Source organism: Blennius ocellaris, assembly GCF_963422515.1.
Source record: "Blennius ocellaris genome assembly, chromosome: 20".
NCBI classification, from domain to species: Eukaryota; Metazoa; Chordata; class Actinopteri; order Blenniiformes; family Blenniidae; genus Blennius; species Blennius ocellaris.
Window position 1 is genome coordinate 23,520,627 of NC_137669.1, and position 17,500 is coordinate 23,538,126.

Here is a 17,500-nt window from a genome sequence, read left to right on the forward strand (position 1 = left end):
GTGTCTGTCTGTCTCTCTCTCTGTCTCTCTCTCTCTCTGTCTCTCTGTCTCTCTGTCTCTGTGTCTGTCTGTCTCTCTCTCTCTCTGTCTCTCTCTCTCTCTCTCTCTCTCTCTCTCTCTCTCTCTCACTCTGTGTGTCTGTCTCTGTCTGTCTCTCTCTGTCTCTCTTTCTCTGTCTCTCTCTCTCCTGTCTCTCTTTGTCTCTCAATGTCCCCCCCAGACATGTCGGGGCTCCAGACCCTGAGGACCTTCATCAGCCAGCGTCTGTCTGCGGCTCTGGACGAGATCCTGGGCCAGCTGGACTCGTCCATCCGGGACTGTGAGCTGGAGCTGGAGCAGCGGCAGCGCCTCCTGCTGGAGGAGCAGCGGCAGCGCCTCCTGCTGGAGGAGCTGCAGGCGGGGGACAGGAGGCCGCGGACCGCAGGTAGACCACAGGGTGGTGTTACACCTCATCTGGTGACCGTGCTAACTGGTGTCTCATGTCTCCACATAGACATCAGCAGGGTGGAAGATGCTCTATAATCTGGATTACAGGAGGAAGATGCTCTATAATCTGGTGTTAGAGGAGGAAGATGCTCTATAATCTGGTGTTAGAAAAGGAAGATGCTCTATAATCTGGATTAGAGAAGGAAGATGCTCTATAATCTGGATTAGAGAAGGAAGATGCTCTATAATCTGGATTAGAGAAGGAAGATGCTCTATAATCTGCTGTTAGAGGAGGAAGATTCTCTATAATCTGGATTAGAGGAGGCAGATTCTCTATAATCTGGATTAGAGGAGGAAGATGCTCTATAATCTGGTGTTAGAGGAGGAAGATTCTCTATAATCAGGATTAGAGGAGGAACATGCTCTGTAATCTGGTGCTCCATAACCCCTACCCTCAACCCTGACCCCTAATCTCTAACATCAAGGGTTAGGGGTTGAGGGTAGGGGTTGAGGTAATCTGATGTTAGAGGAGGAAGATGCTCTATAATCTGGTGTCTTCTAGAACAAACACATTCATGGACTGAAGACGACGTCTGTTCCTCCTCCAGATGTTTTCTCGTGTGTTTCTGTTGCTCCTGCAGATGTGCAGCAGCTGCTGAGCAGGAAGCAGCAGCTGGGGAGGACCTGCGGTCTGGACCAGGAGGACCAGGAGGACCAGGACCAGGACCGGGAGCAGGAGGACCAGGACCAGGACCAGGAGGAGCAGCATGAGGTTCGTCCCATCAAGGAGGAGCCGGAGGAGGAGTGGGCGGGTCCGGAGGGCGAGGTGACCCGGTTCACCTTCAGCCCCGTGAAGAGCGAAGACGAAGACGAAGACGAAGACAAACCCCAGTTGCAGCAGCTGCAGCTCGGCGCCGCCGCGGAGGACGACCCCGGCCCGGGACCGGCGGGACCCGGTCCGGGACCGGCGGGACCCGGTCCGGGACCGGCGGGACCCGGTCCCGGACCGGGGACCGAGGTGGCGGACTGGCGGTCCGGCCCGGACGGCGAGGCGTCCGGCGAGTCGTTCGGCCAGCGCAAGTCGTTCCGCTGCGCGGAGTGCGGGAAGCGCTTCGGCTTCCGGGGCCAGCTGCAGGCCCACATGAGGGCCCACACGGGTGAGAAGCCCTTCAGGTGCCCCGTCTGCAGGAAGAGCTTCTCCTGGAGCGGCCGGCTGCAGAAGCACATGCGCATCCACACGGGTGAGAAGCCCTTCGCCTGCTCCGTCTGCGGCAAGACCTTCAGCGAGAGCGGCAACCTGAAGGTGCACATGAGGATCCACACGGGTGAGAAGCCGTTCCAGTGCTCCGTCTGCGGGAAGAGCTACACCCAGAGGGGGAACCTGAAGCAGCACGTGCTGCGCCACCGCGCCGACGCCGCCTTCGCCTGCGCCGTGTGCCACCAGAGGTTCGCCCGGCTCTACCAGCTGCACCACCACCAGTGTGAAGCCCCGGCGCCGCGCCGCGGCCCGGAACCCGCCGGGGCGGGGCCGGAACCCCCGCCGGCCCCGGTCCCGGCGGGGGCCCGGCAGGCGGCCCGCTGCCCGGCGCACGAGGGCGACCGCAGCGACGTCCACCTCAGCTGCTCCGGCTGCGACCTCTGCAAGAAGTCCTTCAGCTGCGCGGAGTGCGGGAAGCACTTCGGCTTCCGGGGCCAGCTGAGGGCCCACATGAGGGCCCACACGGGTGAGAAGCCCTTCAGGTGCCCCGTCTGCGGGAAGTGCTTCTCCTGGAGCGGCCGGCGGCAGAAGCACATGCGCATCCACACGGGTGAGAAGCCCTTCACCTGCTCCGTCTGCGGCAAGACCTTCAACGAGAGCGGCAACCTGAAGGTGCACATGAGGATCCACACGGGTGAGAAGCCGTTCCAGTGCTCCGTCTGCGGGAAGAGCTACAGGCAGAAAGGAAGTCTGACGCAGCACCTGGAGATCCACCAGGGCCACCGCTGACCCCCCACCCCCCCCCCCCCCATGCTGTCCTCCGTCTCTGAGGACGTCCACCGTCTCTGTGGCGAGACGGCGGCGGGGCGGAGCTTCATCCTCCAGCTCTGAGTCGGTCCGTCCTCTCCGGACGTTCCTTCACTGCGTCTCCTGCTTCTGTCGGTGTCCAGCAGAGACGACTCGCTCAGTCCTCTGTCCTCTGGGGGGGACGTCCCTCCACTTCGTCAGACACCAGACCAGCAGGCTGGACCGACCGCCACGCCGCCACGCCGCCACGCCGGTTTAACTGATGTAGCTGATGTTGATCATTGCAACAACGCCGGGAGAGGAGCTGTTGTCATGGTAACCAGTGGTGTGTGTATATTTATTTACCCTCTGAGTGTTTGTGCTTGTTGTGGATCTGCAGAATGAAGTATTTCAGCAGTTTGCAGTTCTTCAGAGAGTCGGAGGGGGCGTGGCCTGGGGGCGTGGCCTGCAGCCGCCCACAAAGCTGAAATAAAGACGTGTTAGAAGCCCGAGGTCTCAGTGTTCTTCCTTCAGGCTGACGACAACGCCTCCGATCCAGCAGGGGGCGATAAGAGCTGGAGGGGGACTTCCTGGCTCAGTCGTCTCTCAGGAGACAGACAGAGTGGACATAAAGGGAGTTTGGGCTTCCTCTTCCTGTGGCGTTGCAGTCATCGCATCACTTCCTGTTTTTCACCTGGTAGTTGCATCACTTCCTGTTTCACCTGGTAGTCGCATCACTTCCTGTTTTTCACCTGTAATCTCATCACTTCCTGTTTTTTACCTGTAGTTGCATCACTTCCTGTTTCACCTAGTAGTCACTGCGCTTCCTGTTTTTCACCTGGTAGTAGCATCGTTTCCTGTTTTTCACCTGGTAATCGCATCACTTCCTGTTTTTTTAACTGTAGTTATATCACTTCCTGTTTTTTACCTGGTAGTTGCATCACTTCCTGTTTCACCTGGTAGTCACTGCACTCCCTGTTTTTCACCTGGTAGTTGCATCACTTCCTGTTTTTCACCTGGTAGTTGCATCACTTCCTGTTTCACCTGGTAGTTGCATCACTTCCTGTTTTTTCACCTGGTAGTCGCATCACTTCCTGTTTCACCTGGTAGTTGCATCACTTTCTGTTTTTCACCGAGTAGTCCCAGATTGTCCTGGGACTTGGTACTTTTATTTTGACAGACACCGTAATAACAATCCAACTTGGTGCTTTTATTTTGACAGTCACCATCATAACAATCCAATTTGGTACTTTTATTTTGACAGTCACCATAACAATCCAATTTGGTGCTTTTATTTTGACAGTCACCATAACAACAATCTAACTTGGTACTTTTATTTTGACAGTCAACATAACAATCCAATTTGGTACTTTACTTTGACAGTCACCATAATAACAATCCAATTTGGTGCTTTTATTTTGACAGTCACCATAATAACAATCCAATTTGGTGCTTTTATTTGACAGTCACCATAATAACAATCGGATTTTATCTGAATTCTGCGTTCAGATAAAGTCTTTCTAGCGACTTTCACGTTACATTTAGTTAATTTTCCGACACAAAGGTGAATAAAGCTGCTCGTTATTTTAATCTTGTTCTAATTTATGATTTAGATTTCGACTAATTATCTGTTTTTCCCCCAAAACCTCTGGAGGCTCCGGTTTGTCTTCGTCACACCGGAAGTCATTGCAGGTGAAATTCCCCAATAAAAGCTTGATGCGATTCATCAATTTAACTTGTTTTCATTGAGTTATTTTAAATCTGATGAAGAAATAAGTTGAAATAGTTTAATGAGAAGCTCACGGTATGAGACTCTTCAGCTTTATTGGTATTTTGTGATAGTATAATATAATATAATATAATACATAATAGTTTCCCACTTTAGTGTTTCCTGTCACATGATTCAGTAAAAGTCTCAAACTGTTACGTTTTAAATTATTATAATTATTATAACATATAATGTAAGCGTCTGAAAGTTGTTATAACATTATTATTATTATTAATAGGTATTATAATACTACCACCACGTGATTTTATTTTGAAGGTGACCCGGAAGTGGAGTGTGACCGTGCGTCTGATAGTGGGGTCTCTCAGCGGCTCGCGGCAGAACCAGTGTTGGTACCGGACCTGTCTCACCTGGACACTTCACACATGGACCGGGACCGGAACCGGAACCGGAAGCTGCTGAGAGCTGCGGCTTCTGACGGTCAGCTTCCACACGGACACACACACACACACACACACACACTTTGTCTCACACACACGCCCACAATTCAGACATCACACACACACACTGAGATACACAGATATATTTACACTTAGACCTTTTATTGTGAAGTAGTTGTTCTGTTTCAGTGTTTTGTTTTTTTAATGTATATATTCTGCTAATTTTCTGCCAATAAAACGTCGGCCAGTCTGTTTACGCGACAACGTTTCAAGTCAAAACGCATCGTTTCTGCCTTTCCTTTCCGTAGAAGTTTTTCATTTATACGACGACGTCCTGAAAACGACGTCCGTTTCCAAGAGAGGCAGAAATGTTGAGAACGACGAGGTGAGAAATGGCGGCCAGACGAAGCTTCTGGAAGATCTGAGGCCTCGTCTAAAACAAACACTTTCTACCAGAGACGGTCAATGAAAAGTGGCTCAGGAATATTCAATCAGTCGGCTGGTGTTTTAATTAGAGAAAAGACGAGGAGAGAGAAATAGTGATGGAGGAGGTGGAGGAGAGTCTGATCTGAAGGTGGAGGTCAGAGGAGAGTGACATCATAGAGGAGAGTGACATCATTGAGGAGAGTGACATCATGGAGGACGGTGACATCATAGAGGAGGGTGACATCATGGAGGAGAGTGACATCATGGAGGAGGGTGACATCATGGAGGAGAGTGACATCATAGAGGAAGGTGACATCATAGAGGAGAGTGACATCATGGAGGAGAGTGACACCATGGTCCTCCGTGACATCATAGAGGAGAGTGACATCATGGAGGAGGGTGACATCATGGAGGAGAGTGACACCATGGTCCTCCGTGACATCATGGAGGACGGTGACATCATGGAGGAGGGTGACATCATGGAGGAGAGTGACACCATGGTCCTCCGTGACATCATAGAGGAGAGTGACATCATGAAGGAGGGTGACATCATGGAGGAGAGTGACATCATAGAGGAAGGTGACATCATAGAGGAGAGTGACATCATAGAGGAGAGTGACATCATGGAGGAGGGTGACATCATAGAGGAGAGTGACATCATGGAGGACGGTGACATCATAGAGGAGGGTGACATCATAGAGGAGGGTGACATCATAGAGGAGAGTGACAGAGGAGGGTGACATCATAGAGGAGGGTGACATCATAGAGGAGAGTGACAGAGGAGGGTGACATCATAGAGGAGAGTGACAGAGGAGGGTGACATCATAGAGGAGGGTGACATCATAGAGGAGAGTGACATCATAGAGGAAGGTGACATCATAGAGGAAAGTGACCAATCAGTTCTATCCTCTGGATCGTTAGAAGATGAAAGTTTGACATGTGACCATGGTTCTGCTGACTCAGCAGCAACGTTCCACTAAAGAAACATCTGCAGCTCGGCTGTTTCTGATCACGTGGATCAATAAGTCTGATATTTGAAGTTGGATCAGTTTGTTAAAGACTCGACGTGGTTCTTCAGCCGCCCGGCGTCTGGAAGCTAAAACCATTTAATGACGTCGTTTGTGTTCCAGTAAGATTGTGTCTTCTGCGTCTGGAAGACGACGATACGACGGAAACTAAACGTTGATCAAAACATGTGATCAGAGATCACAAAGAGTCGGAGCGTTTCCGAAAAGTTCCACCTTGGGAGCCGTTTTCAGAAAGTCGCGTTTCCAGAGGCTCCGAGCTCCGTTGTCGTGTAAACAGACCAAAGACGCCACCAAGCTTTTCTATTCTCACTTGGAAAAGTTGTGGTTTAAACGAGTCTGCGTCGTTTCCACACTGTGTTGTCGGTGTCTTGCTCAAGGACACTTCGGCAGGAGATGGGAATTGAACCTGTGACCCTCCGGTTGGGAGGCGACTGCTCTACCAGCCCAGTAAAACGGAGTGTGTTTCGTTGCCCAGGCCGCCGTCGGGAGCTTCACCGTGGAGCCGGAGGGGGCGTGGCCCCGAGCCGGAGCAGCAGGGGGTCCGGCCCGGAGGAGGAGGAGGAGCCGGAGGAGGCGGAGGAGGCGGCGGCCGCACCGTCGGGGACGGACTCCGACGACTCGGACCCGTCCGGCGGGGACGGGGGCGCCCGGGTCTACCGCTGCACCCAGTGCGACGAGTCGTTCGGCAGCTGGCGGCAGCTGGAGCTCCACTCCCGGCGCCACGTCGGCGAGCAGCGCCTGCGCTGCCACCTGTGCAGCCGCCGCTTCCGCCTGCCGTCGCAGCTCAAGCAGCACCTGAACACGCACCTCGCCCAGAAGCCGCACGCCTGCCCCGACTGCGGCAAGACCTTCCTGCACAAGAGCAGCGTCCGCTACCACCAGCTGATCCACGCCGGCGCCAAGCCCCACGGCTGCGGCCGCTGCGGCCGCCGCTTCCGCTCCACGTCGCAGCGGAAGGTGCACATGTGCGCCGCGGACGCCGGGAGGCTCGGCGAGAGCGCGGGGCTGCGCTGCACCGAGTGCGGCGAGATGTTCGGCACGCGGCTGCTGCTGACGGTGCACGAGCGCGTCCACCAGGGGAAGCGGCTGTTCACCTGCAGCTTCTGCGGCGTGCGGCTGCTCTTCCGCTCCTGCCTGGAGAAGCACCTGCGGAGCCACACCGGCGAGCGGCCCTTCGGCTGCGCCGCCTGCCACAAGCGCTTCCGCTGGGCGTCGCAGGTCAAGAACCACAAGTGCGCGCCGCCGCCCGACGCCGCGAGGCACGCCTGCCCGGAGTGCGGCGCCGCCTTCCCCTCCAAGGCCAAGCTGCTGGTGCACCTGCGGGGCCACCAGGGCAAGAAGCTCTACACCTGCAGCGTCTGCGGCCTGCAGTACCAGTACAAGTCGCAGGCGGAGCGCCACACCAGGAGCCACACCGGGGAGAAGCTCTTCGGCTGCAGCGTGTGCCGGCGCAGGTTCGCCCACGTGGGCACCGCCCGGCAGCACCAGCTGATGCACGCCCAGGAGAAGCCCTTCCGCTGCGGCCGCTGCGGCCGCAGCTTCGCCTGGAGGTTCCAGATCAAGAAGCACCGCTGCCAGTCCAGGGTCCCCCGGCCGGACGGGGAACCGTCGGGACCGCGTCAGGGCCGCGACCCGGACCACGCGTCCGAACCGCCTCTGGAACCCGCCGACGGCGAGTCGTGGAGACGGACCCGGCAGGTCCGGTCCCGCGTCACCTACCAGAGGAAGAAGGCGCCGCTCGGAGAACCCGGCAGGAGCCAGGATCCAGACCAGCACGTGGCCTCGGAAACCCGCACCGGGTCAAGACCTCCTCCGGAACCCGCAGACCGCGAAGGAGGCGGAGCCTGGAGGCGTCCTGACGCCAACAACCAGGCAGCTTCAGCGACTGAAGACCTTCGTCACGTCAAAGAGGATCTGCAGGAGGCCAAGGCCAGCTGGTCCACCTCGGGTCCTGGTCCCCGCTGCGCCCGCCCGGCCCCGTCGCCGCGCCCCACCTTCTCGTGCTCGATGTGCGGCGCCGCCTTCGCCGACACCGACGCGCTGATCCTGCACACGAGGAGTCACGCCAGGCGGACGCGGTTCAGCTGCTCCGTCTGCGGCAAGGACTTCTCCTGGAGGCGCCACCTGACCAAGCACCTGGAGGTCCACCGCACCGAGGACCCGGAGGTCCACCGCACCGAGCCCCCGGAGGTCCACGCCGGCGAGGAGGTCCACCAGGCCCGGCTCGTGCAGCACAGAAAAGTCCCCTGCCGGACCAAACCCGGCCGGGACCAGTCGGTCCGGGAGAGAACGCCTCCCGTCGATTCTCCTTTCAGCTCATTGGAACCAAACGAGGTGAAGCAGGAGAACCAGGAGGAGCCGAGTCACGTCAAAGAGGAGCTGCAGGAGGTCCGGATCAGCCAGACCTCCTGCAGTCCGGTTCCTGGTAGGGGGGACCTCTGTGGACCGGGAGCCGGCCACCCGAAGTCTGAGGACGATGAGAAACCATGTTCTGTTCTCGGTCTCCACCAGACCTATCTGGCCCCCGGAGCAGGACTCAGAGAGGGACCTCCAGAGTCCTCGGAGACAGACGTCAGTGATGAGGACTGGACGGACCGGCGGGGGACTGGGCCGGCGGTCTGCAGGGAGGCTGCAGAGGACCAGGACAGCGAGGACAGCGACTTCTGGAAGGACGGACGGTGACCTGGGTCTCATTGGAACTCGTCCTCAGTGAGGAGCTGTGGTGGGAACATGACGGGAACATGACCGGAACATGACCGGAACATGACCGGAACATGACCGGAACATGACGGGAACATGACCAGAACATGACCGGAACATGACCGGAACATGACGGGAACATGACCGGAACATGACCGGAACATGATGGGAACATGACCGGAACATGACCGGAACATGACGGGAACATGACCAGAACATGACCGGAACATGACGGGAACATGACGGGAACATGACCGGAACATGACCGGAACATGATGGGAACATGACCGGAACATGACGGGAACATGACGGGAACATGACCGGGACATGACCGGAACATGACCGGAACATGACGGGAACATGACCGGAACATGACCGGAACATGACGGGAATATGACCGGGACATGACCAGAACATGACGGGAACATGACCGGGACATGACCGGAACATGACCGGAACATGACCGGAACATGACGGGAACATGACCGGAACATGACGGGAACATGACCTGAACATGACCGGAACATGATGGGAACATGACCGGAACATGACAGGAACATGACGGGAACATGACCGGGACATGACCGGAACATGACGGGAACATGACCGGAACATGACCAGAACATGACCGGAACATGACGGGAACATGACCAGAACATGACCGGAACATGACGGGAATATGACCGGGACATGACCGGAACATGACGGGAACATGATGGGAACATGATGGGAACATGACGGGAACATGACCGGAACATGACCGGAACATGACCAGAACATGACGGGAACATGACCAGAACATGATGGGAACATGATGGGAACATGACGGGAACATGACCTGAACATGACGGGAACATGACCTGAACATGACGGGAACATGATGGGAACATGACCGGAACATGACCGGAACATGACCAGAACATGATGGGAACATGACCAGAACAGGATGGGAACATGATGGGAACATGACCAGAACATGATGGGAACATGACCGGAACATGACCAGAACATGATGGGAACATGACCGGAACATGACGGGAACATGATGGGAACATGATGGGAACATGATCGGAACATGACCGGAACATGACCGGAACATGACGGGAACATGATAGGAACATGACCAGAACATGACCGGAACATGACCAGAACATGACGGGAACATGATGGGAACATGACGGGAACATGATGGGAACATGACCGGAACATGACGGGAACATGATAGGAACATGATGGGAACATGATAGGAACATGACGGGAACATGACCAGAACATGACCGGAACATGACCAGAACATGATGGGAACATGACGGGAACATGATGGGAACATGACCAGAACATGACGGGAACATGACGGGAACATGACCGGAACATGACGGGAACATGACGGGAACATGACCAGAACATGACGGGAACATGATGGGAACATGACCGGAACATGACCAGAACATGATGGGAACATGACCGGAACATGACGGGAACATGACCGGAACATGACCAGAACATGATGGGAACATGACCAGAACATGACGGGAACATGACCAGAACATGACCGGAACATGACCGGAACATGACCAGAACATGATGGGAACATGACCAGAACATGACGGGAACATGACCGGAACATGACCAGAACATGATGGGAACATGACCGGAACATGACGGGAACATGACCAGAACATGACGGGAACATGACCAGAACATGACGGGAACATGACCGGAACATGATGGGAACATGACCGGAACAAAACGGGAACATGACCAGAACATGATGGGAACATGACCAGAACATGACGGGAACATGACCAGAACATGACCAGAACATGACGGGAACATGACCGGAACATGACCAGAACATGATGGGAACATGACGGGAACATGACCGGAACATGATGGGAACATGACCGGAACAAAACGGGAACATGACCAGAACATGATGGGAACATGACGGGAACATGACCGGAACATGATGGGAACATGACCGGAACAAAACGGGAACATGACCGGAACATGACGGGAACATGACCGGAACATGACGGGAACATGTTGGGAACATGACCGGAACAAAACGGGAACATGACCGGAACATGACGGGAACATGTTGGGAACATGACGGGAACATGACCAGTGTGTGTGTGTGTGTGTGTGGTTGCTTTCAGGAGAGCAAAACGTGACAACAGGAAGTGACGACGTAGAAACATGGCGGACGTCCCAACGACCTCGTAAAGTTTCCACATTGAACATTTTCCATTAAATTTTCATTTTTCACGTTGAAGAAAATAAAACTTTAATCGACTGAACTTCTGCGACTGCAGCTGAAACGAGTTTCAACAAGTATTTTAACTTGTTTTCTTTTTTGAAAATTTTATACAAAATGATACAAACTCTGGACATAAACAAACCAAACGCTAGGGGGCGTCAGAGGTACAACAGCTGCTTGTTCACACTGAAGACCCTGGTGTGTGTGTGTGTGTGTGTGTGTGTGTGTGTGTGTGTGTGTGTGTGCGCTGAATCAAAATTATATTATGTAAGGTGAAAAAACACTTATTTTATTTTGAATACAGCGTTTTTAATTTTTCAAAATTGACAAACATTGAACATTCAGTTTCAAAATCACTTTTCTTTTAAACGGACAACCGTCCGGCCGGGTTAGAGCCCCCCCCCCCCCCCCCCTCCGGCCGGGTTAGAGCGACCCCCCCCCCTCCGGCCGGGTCAGAGCGCCCCCCCCCCCCCGGCCACTCCCGCGCCTTCACTTCTTCCTCGACCTGTCCTGCAGTTCGTCCTCCCGGCCCGCAGGGGGCGCGCCGCCGCTCCTCCGACGCGTGAACTCGGGAGTGTTTACGTCTTTGTCGAGCGGCCGCAGAGCAGCGGAGGAGCCGCAGGATGTGCGCCGTGCAGCTGCTGCGGGTGTCGGTCCACGAGCGGATGAGCGCCGCCGCCGCGGAGCTCCTGCTGCGGCTGGAGGCCGGAGGAGGAGCGGCGGAGCTCCCGGCGCTGAGAGCGCTGCTCACCGAGCGGCTGACGGCGGCCGCGGAGGAGATCGTCGCCCTGCTGGAGGAGACCGTGGCGGAGTACGAGGAGCGGCTGGAGCGCAAGGAGCGGGAGCTGCGGGGCCAGAGGAGGCTGCTGGACGCCGTGCTCAAGCCCCAGGTGCTGCTGAGCAGAGCAGGTCAGTCCCCGCCCGCCGCGCCGGTTGGCGGAACGCACGGCCGGGTTATAGGGTCGCCCTTTCGGTCTGCTCGGTACGCTCGTGTTCGTACCGGCTCCCGCCGGAGTGCGGAGTTACGGGTGAGACTCCCTGCAGAGTCTCGACACAGTGACTCTGAGAAAACAAACGTTTATGAAAAACCTCGAAGTCCAAGAAAATGTCCAACTCGGTAAACGACGGGAGCTTTATTGTCTAAAGCAGGAGGACACACTGCGTGACGTCACGATGACAAGCAAACGACTTAAACCACGTCACGACGGCGCCCATAGAGTCGTCATCCTTCTTTTTTTGTGATGTTTTTCCAAAACATAAGTCGAGAGCATTATTTAGCAAGTGTCTGAAGTCCTATCAGGCCCGATGGAGCATTATTTAGCAAGTGTCTGAAGCCCTATCAGTCCTGATGGAGCATTATTTAGCAAGTGTCTGAAGCCCTATCAGTCCTGATGGAGCATTATTTAGCAAGTGTCTGAAGTCCTATCAGTCCCGATGGAGCATTATTTAGCAAGTGTCTGAAGTCCTATCAGTCCCGATGGAGCATTATTTAGCAAGTGTCTGAAGTCCTATCAGTCCCGATGGAGCATTATTTAGCAAGTGTCTGAAGCCCCATCAGTCCCGATGGAGCATTATTTAGCAAGTGTCTGAAGCCCTATCAGTCCCGATGGAGCATTATTTAGCAAGTGTCTGAAGTCCTATCAGTCCCGATGGAGCATTATTTAGCATGTAGGTTTTGGAAGATGTGGTGAACAAGAGTGTTTTTGTTCTCCTGCAGACGTTCCGCTGCCGGTGGAGGTGAAGCAGGAGGAGAGGAGCAGCAGTCCGGAGGAGGATCCATCGTCTGCGCCTCCTCTCATCAAGGAGGAGCAGCAGGAGGCCGAAATCAGCCAGTTCTCCTTCAGTCCTGTCGGCGTGAAGAGCGAAGAGGAGGAGGAGAAGCCTCAGCTTCATCATGGCGTGCAGTCAGGAGGAGGAGGAGGAGCAGCAGAAGCAGCAGCAGGAGGAGCAGCAGCAGGAGGAGCAGCAGGAGGTGCAGCCGGCAGTCCAAAGCAGGAATGTGAGTCGTGGAGCCCCTCGGAGGCGGAGACTTGCTCGTTCTGCGGGAAGCGCTTCGGCAGCGGCGGTGAGGTGACGCGCCACATGTGGCTCCACGCCGGCGAGGAGGTGCTCCGCTGCGTCGTGTGCCACCGCGGCTTCCCCGGCGAGGAGCAGCTGCTCGCTCACCGCTGCGGCGCCCGGCGGCGGCCGGCCTCGCCGCCGCGCGCCGCCTTCGGCTGCCCGCTGTGCCACCGCAGCTTCGGCAGCCGCGGCGAGCTGAGCGAGCACGCCGCCGCCCACGTCACCTGCTCGGTGTGCGGCGCCGCCTTCGCCGACACCGACACGCTGATCCTGCACATGCGGGGCCACGGCGCGCAGACGCAGTTCAGCTGCACCGTCTGCGGCAAGGACTTCGCGTGGCGGCGCCACCTGGCCAGGCACCTGGAGGTGCACCGCGACAAGAAGGTGCACCGCTACAGCATCTGCCGCCGCACGCTGTGCCGCCGCCGCACGCGGCTGGGCCAGCGCCGCTGCGTCCACCGCCCCGGCCCCGCCCACGAGCACCAGGGCGACGAGCCGGCGGCCTGTAGCCCCGCCCACCACCACCAACTCCACGCCGCGCCGGAACCCCGGCCGCCGGAGCCGAACGGCGAGGATCTGGCGCCGCAGAGCGACGACAGCGTGGACAGTGACTTCTGGAAAGACGACAGGAAGCGGCGAGCGCCGCCGAGCGACGAGCAGCAGCCCGAAGCGGCGGCGGCGGCGGCGGAGGTGCCGCCGGCGGAGGTTTCGGTCGACGTGGACGGGTCGAGCGGCGGCGAGGCGGCGGTGCAGAAGCGCTTCGCCTGCTCGCAGTGCGGCAAGAGCTTCCAGTACGGCTACCTGCTCAGGAGGCACGGCCGGACGCACACCGGGGAGAAGCCCTACGCCTGCGGCGTCTGCAGGAAGCGCTTCTCCCAGAAGGAGAACCTGGCCTACCACATGGGCCTGCACACCGGACACAAGCGCTTCGGCTGCCCCGTCTGCCAGCGGCGCTTCAACTGGCTGTCCGGCGTCAAGAGACACATCTGTGTCCCCGAGGGGGACGAGGGGGGCGGGGGGGACGAGGGGCCGGGACCAGGACCAGGACTAGGACCAGGACTAGGACCGGGCTGAGTGACGGAGACCTGAAGTCCATGGTGCTGCCAGGAGGGGACGGACACACACTCACACTCACACTCACACACACACAGTCACACACACACATTTCATACAGGTTAACACATAAAGGTCAAAGGTCACCCCCTGGCGTCCAGACCTCGTGTTTTCCAGGTTCTGCAGCAGTTTATTTGTTTGTTTGTTTTTGTTGTTGTTGTTTTCAGACAAACTGAACTTTTCAACTTGTGAGAATAAAAAAACTGAAATTAAAATAAACATCAATATTTATTAAAGTGTCATGATTCCTGTGGGATTTATTATTTATGACCAGAATCAATAAACGGCTCGAGCCGCTCAGACGAACCGGCACGTCTGAGCGTCGTCGTTTCCATGGAAACGTGTCGGTACTTCCGCGTCACTGACATTCAAAATGTGAAAGTAATAATTTCATAATGACTTGATGTGTCTTTTAAACTCCGGTTCTGGTTCTGGTTCTGAACAAAGTCATTTGAGAGACTAAAAGAAAAGGACAGTTTCTTTTCCACCCACTTCCGGTCCGCCGTTGCTAGGAAACCGACAACAACAACAACGCCGCTCGGGTTTCCTGCGGGTCGAGCGGAGCTTTTACGTCGTTACTCGTTACTCCATCCGTTACCCGGCTCGTCGGCGGTACCGGAACATGGAGGTCGTGTACGTGTACACGCGGCTGCGTCGCGAGCTGGGCCGCCACTGTTTGTTCTCCGACCGGAGCGCCGAGCTGCTGGCGGACGTTCCGCCGGAGCCGGACCGGGGGCTGCGCTTCATCCGGCGGGGAGGCCGGGACCAGGGCCTGCAGGCCTGCCGGGCCGTGTCCGAGCACCAGGTGAGGCCCAGGTGAGGCCCAGGTGAGGCCCCGCCCCCCCGGGACTCACCGTGACGTTGTAGGAGCGTTTCTCATTAAAGTAGACATTTTATTTTATTTTTCAAACTTTAAATTCTGGACTTTTAATACATTTTAATAAAGTTTGTCTGTCAAAATGATAAGAAATTATTTTAGGCAAGAAGTTTAGTAAATACTTGATTATTTTTTATTCTTACTCCTATCTTTTAGTTTTTATGTTTTTTAAATAACAAAAACTACGTTTCCATGGAGATTATGGTAAAAGTTTTTTTCAGCTCCGCCCCCTGGAGGTGAGGCTCGGTACTACCTGCCTCGCTTTATTGTGGCGGTCAGCAGGAAGGATTGTCTCATACGCTCCTGGATTTCATCCACTGATTCTCACTTCTTCACTTCATCCCTTCATCACTTCATCCCTTCATCACTTCATCCCTTCATCACTTCTTCACTTCATCCCTTCATCACTTCTTCACTTCATCCCTTCATCACTTCATCACTTCATCCCTTCTTCACTTCATCCCTTCATCACTTCATCACTTCATCCCTTCTTCACTTCATCCCTTCATCACTTCATCACTTCATCACTTCTTCACTTCATCCCTTCATCCCTTCATCACTTCATCCCTTCTTCACTTCATCCCTTCATCGCTTCTTCACTTCATCACTTCATCACTTCTTCACTTCATCCCTTCATCCCTTCATCACTTCATCCCTTCTTCACTTCATCACTTCATCGCTTCTTCACTTCATCCCTTCTTCACTTCATCCCTTCATCACTTCTTCACTTCATCCCTTCATCACTTCATCCCTTCTTCACTTCATCCCTTCATCACTTCTTCACTTCATCGCTTCTTCACTTCATCCCTTCTTCACTTCATCACTTCATCACTTCTTCACTTCATCCCTTCATCACTTCATCACTTCTTCACACGTCAAACATGAAGAATCAAACTCAAAAAGCTTCTTTATCACAAATCAGTGGAAAATCTTAATATTTATTTTTTGTACGTTTTTATGTTTTCATGATGGCGGAAGAGGCAGTGCCTCCACTGCCAGGTCTAGACCCGGTCCAGGTCCAGACCCGGTCCAGACCAGGTGTGCTCGTGGTTCCAGGTGAACACGGAGCGCTTCGAGTCGGAGAGCCGCGGGCTGAACCACGTGGAGGGCGGCTGGCCCAAAGACATCAACCCCGACGACGTGGAGCAGACCAGCCGCTTCAGGAAGAAGGTGGAGAAGGACGAGAGCTACCTGGAGGCCCTCCCCCGCCTGGGCAGCGTGAGACCACCTCAGACCACCTAGAACCACGTAGAACCTCAAACTAGACCACGTAGGTCTAACTGACGGAGGTGTTGTCCCGGGGCAGGTGATGGAGCACAGCCTCAGACAGAACAACACCATGAACATCTACCAGGACGGCTTTGAGGAGGAGGTGGAGGAGCGCCAGGACCCGCCGTCCGCCAAGACCATCAACGTGTTCAGGTACGGCCGGTCGGCACGCCGCTCCGTCCCCGACCGCTGACCGTCTGTCCCCCCCTGTCCCCCCTGTCCCCCCTGTCCCCCCTGTCCCACCAGAGACCCGAACGAGGCGAAGCGCACCGTCAGCGGCCTGTCCTGGCACCCGGACGGGGGGCGGAGGCTGGCCGCCGCCTACTGCTGCCTGGAGTTCCAGAGGGGGGGCGCAGACCTGAGCCTGGACTCCTACATCTGGGACGTGGGTGAGTGGGTCGGTTCTGCCGGTTCTGCCGGTTCCCGATGTGTCGTGCCGCCCAACATACCTGGTCCGTTTTTTTTCTCCAGAGAACCCCAACCGACCCGAGATGAGCCTGAAGCCTCCGTCCCCCCTGGTCTGTCTGGACTACAACCCCAAAGACTCGCACACGCTGCTGGGCGGCGGCTACAGCGGTCAGATCGGTGGGTTCAGGCCTCTCGCCGGCCAGCGTCGCGAACGGACGCCATGTTTAACCCGACGGGGGGGGCGGGGGCGTTGGTTTCAGCGTTCTGGGACACCCGGAGGGGGGGCCAGCCGGTGGAACTTTCCTCTGTGGAGCAAAGTCACAGGGACCCGGTTTACAAGGTGATCTGGCTGCAGTCCAAGACCGGGACCGACGCCTTCTCCGCCTCCACCGACGGACAGGTGAGGTGACGGAGACACGGTGCGGTGGACAGGTGAGGTGACGGACGGGTGTCCTCGTCAGGTCCTGTGGTGGGACGTGCGCCGGCTCAGTGAGCCGACAGAACGTCTGGTTCTGGATCTGAGTCGGGAAGGAAACCTGGACCGGGCCCTGGGAGCCATCAGCCTGGAGTTTGAGGCCACAATGGTAAGATGCTCTGCTAATGCTAACCCTGCTCAAGCTAAGTCTGCTAATGCTAACCCTGCTCAAGCTAAGTCTGCTAATGCTAAATCTGCTAAAGCTAAGTCTGCTAAAGCTAAGTCTGCTAATGCTAAAGCTGCTAAAGCTAAGTCTGCTAATGCTAAAGATGCTAAAGTTAAGTCTGCTAATGCTAAAGCTGCTAAA

At 55.7% G+C, this 17,500-nt stretch overlaps 4 protein-coding genes across 4 annotated transcripts in view; all 4 read left to right on the forward strand.

Annotated features, from left to right (window-relative positions):
- The first annotated feature begins 119 nt into the window (after positions 1-119).
- On the forward strand, positions 120-2,912 carry LOC308145049 (uncharacterized protein). Its single transcript, XM_080516376.1, has 2 exons — positions 120-424; positions 1,068-2,912. The coding sequence occupies exons 1-2, from the start codon at positions 208-210 to the stop codon at positions 2,411-2,413; spliced, it is 1,563 nt and encodes a 520-aa protein (XP_080372502.1). The 5' UTR covers positions 120-207; the 3' UTR covers positions 2,414-2,912.
- A 1,593-nt stretch (positions 2,913-4,505) lies between these two features.
- LOC308144720 (uncharacterized protein) lies at positions 4,506-8,712 on the forward strand (the record flags this gene model as incomplete). The annotated part of the gene is made up of 2 exons (XM_080515900.1): positions 4,506-4,616; positions 6,506-8,712. The coding sequence occupies exons 1-2, from the start codon at positions 4,562-4,564 to the stop codon at positions 8,710-8,712; spliced, it is 2,262 nt and encodes a 753-aa protein (XP_080372026.1). The 5' UTR covers positions 4,506-4,561.
- A 2,843-nt stretch (positions 8,713-11,555) lies between these two features.
- Positions 11,556-14,125, forward strand: LOC308144721 (uncharacterized protein; the record flags this gene model as incomplete). The annotated part of the gene is made up of 2 exons (XM_080515901.1): positions 11,556-11,899; positions 12,708-14,125. Exons 1-2 carry the CDS (start codon positions 11,614-11,616, stop codon positions 14,123-14,125), a joined length of 1,704 nt encoding a protein of 567 aa, XP_080372027.1. The 5' UTR covers positions 11,556-11,613.
- A 661-nt stretch (positions 14,126-14,786) lies between these two features.
- The window catches only part of dnai2b (dynein, axonemal, intermediate chain 2b), a gene marked incomplete at its 5' end in the record, with an annotated part of 6,586 nt that continues 3,872 nt past the window's right edge, over positions 14,787-17,500 (forward strand). Inside the window, 7 exons of the mRNA XM_080516576.1 lie at positions 14,787-14,969; positions 16,098-16,259; positions 16,348-16,463; positions 16,557-16,699; positions 16,782-16,895; positions 16,979-17,118; positions 17,180-17,302. Coding sequence (XP_080372702.1) covers positions 14,787-14,969; positions 16,098-16,259; positions 16,348-16,463; positions 16,557-16,699; positions 16,782-16,895; positions 16,979-17,118; positions 17,180-17,302 — 981 coding nt within the window. The remainder of the gene's footprint in view (positions 14,970-16,097; positions 16,260-16,347; positions 16,464-16,556; positions 16,700-16,781; positions 16,896-16,978; positions 17,119-17,179; positions 17,303-17,500) is intronic.

Bases quoted from the DNA above. Each gene is read 5' to 3' on its own strand.
- LOC308145049 (XM_080516376.1), top strand. From the start codon at position 208: ATGTCCCCCCCAGACATGTCGGGGCTCCAGACCCTGAGGACCTTCATC. The intron at 425-1,067 runs GTAGACCACAGG...TTGCTCCTGCAG, and splicing joins CAGGAGGCCGCGGACCGCAG to ATGTGCAGCAGCTGCTGAGC.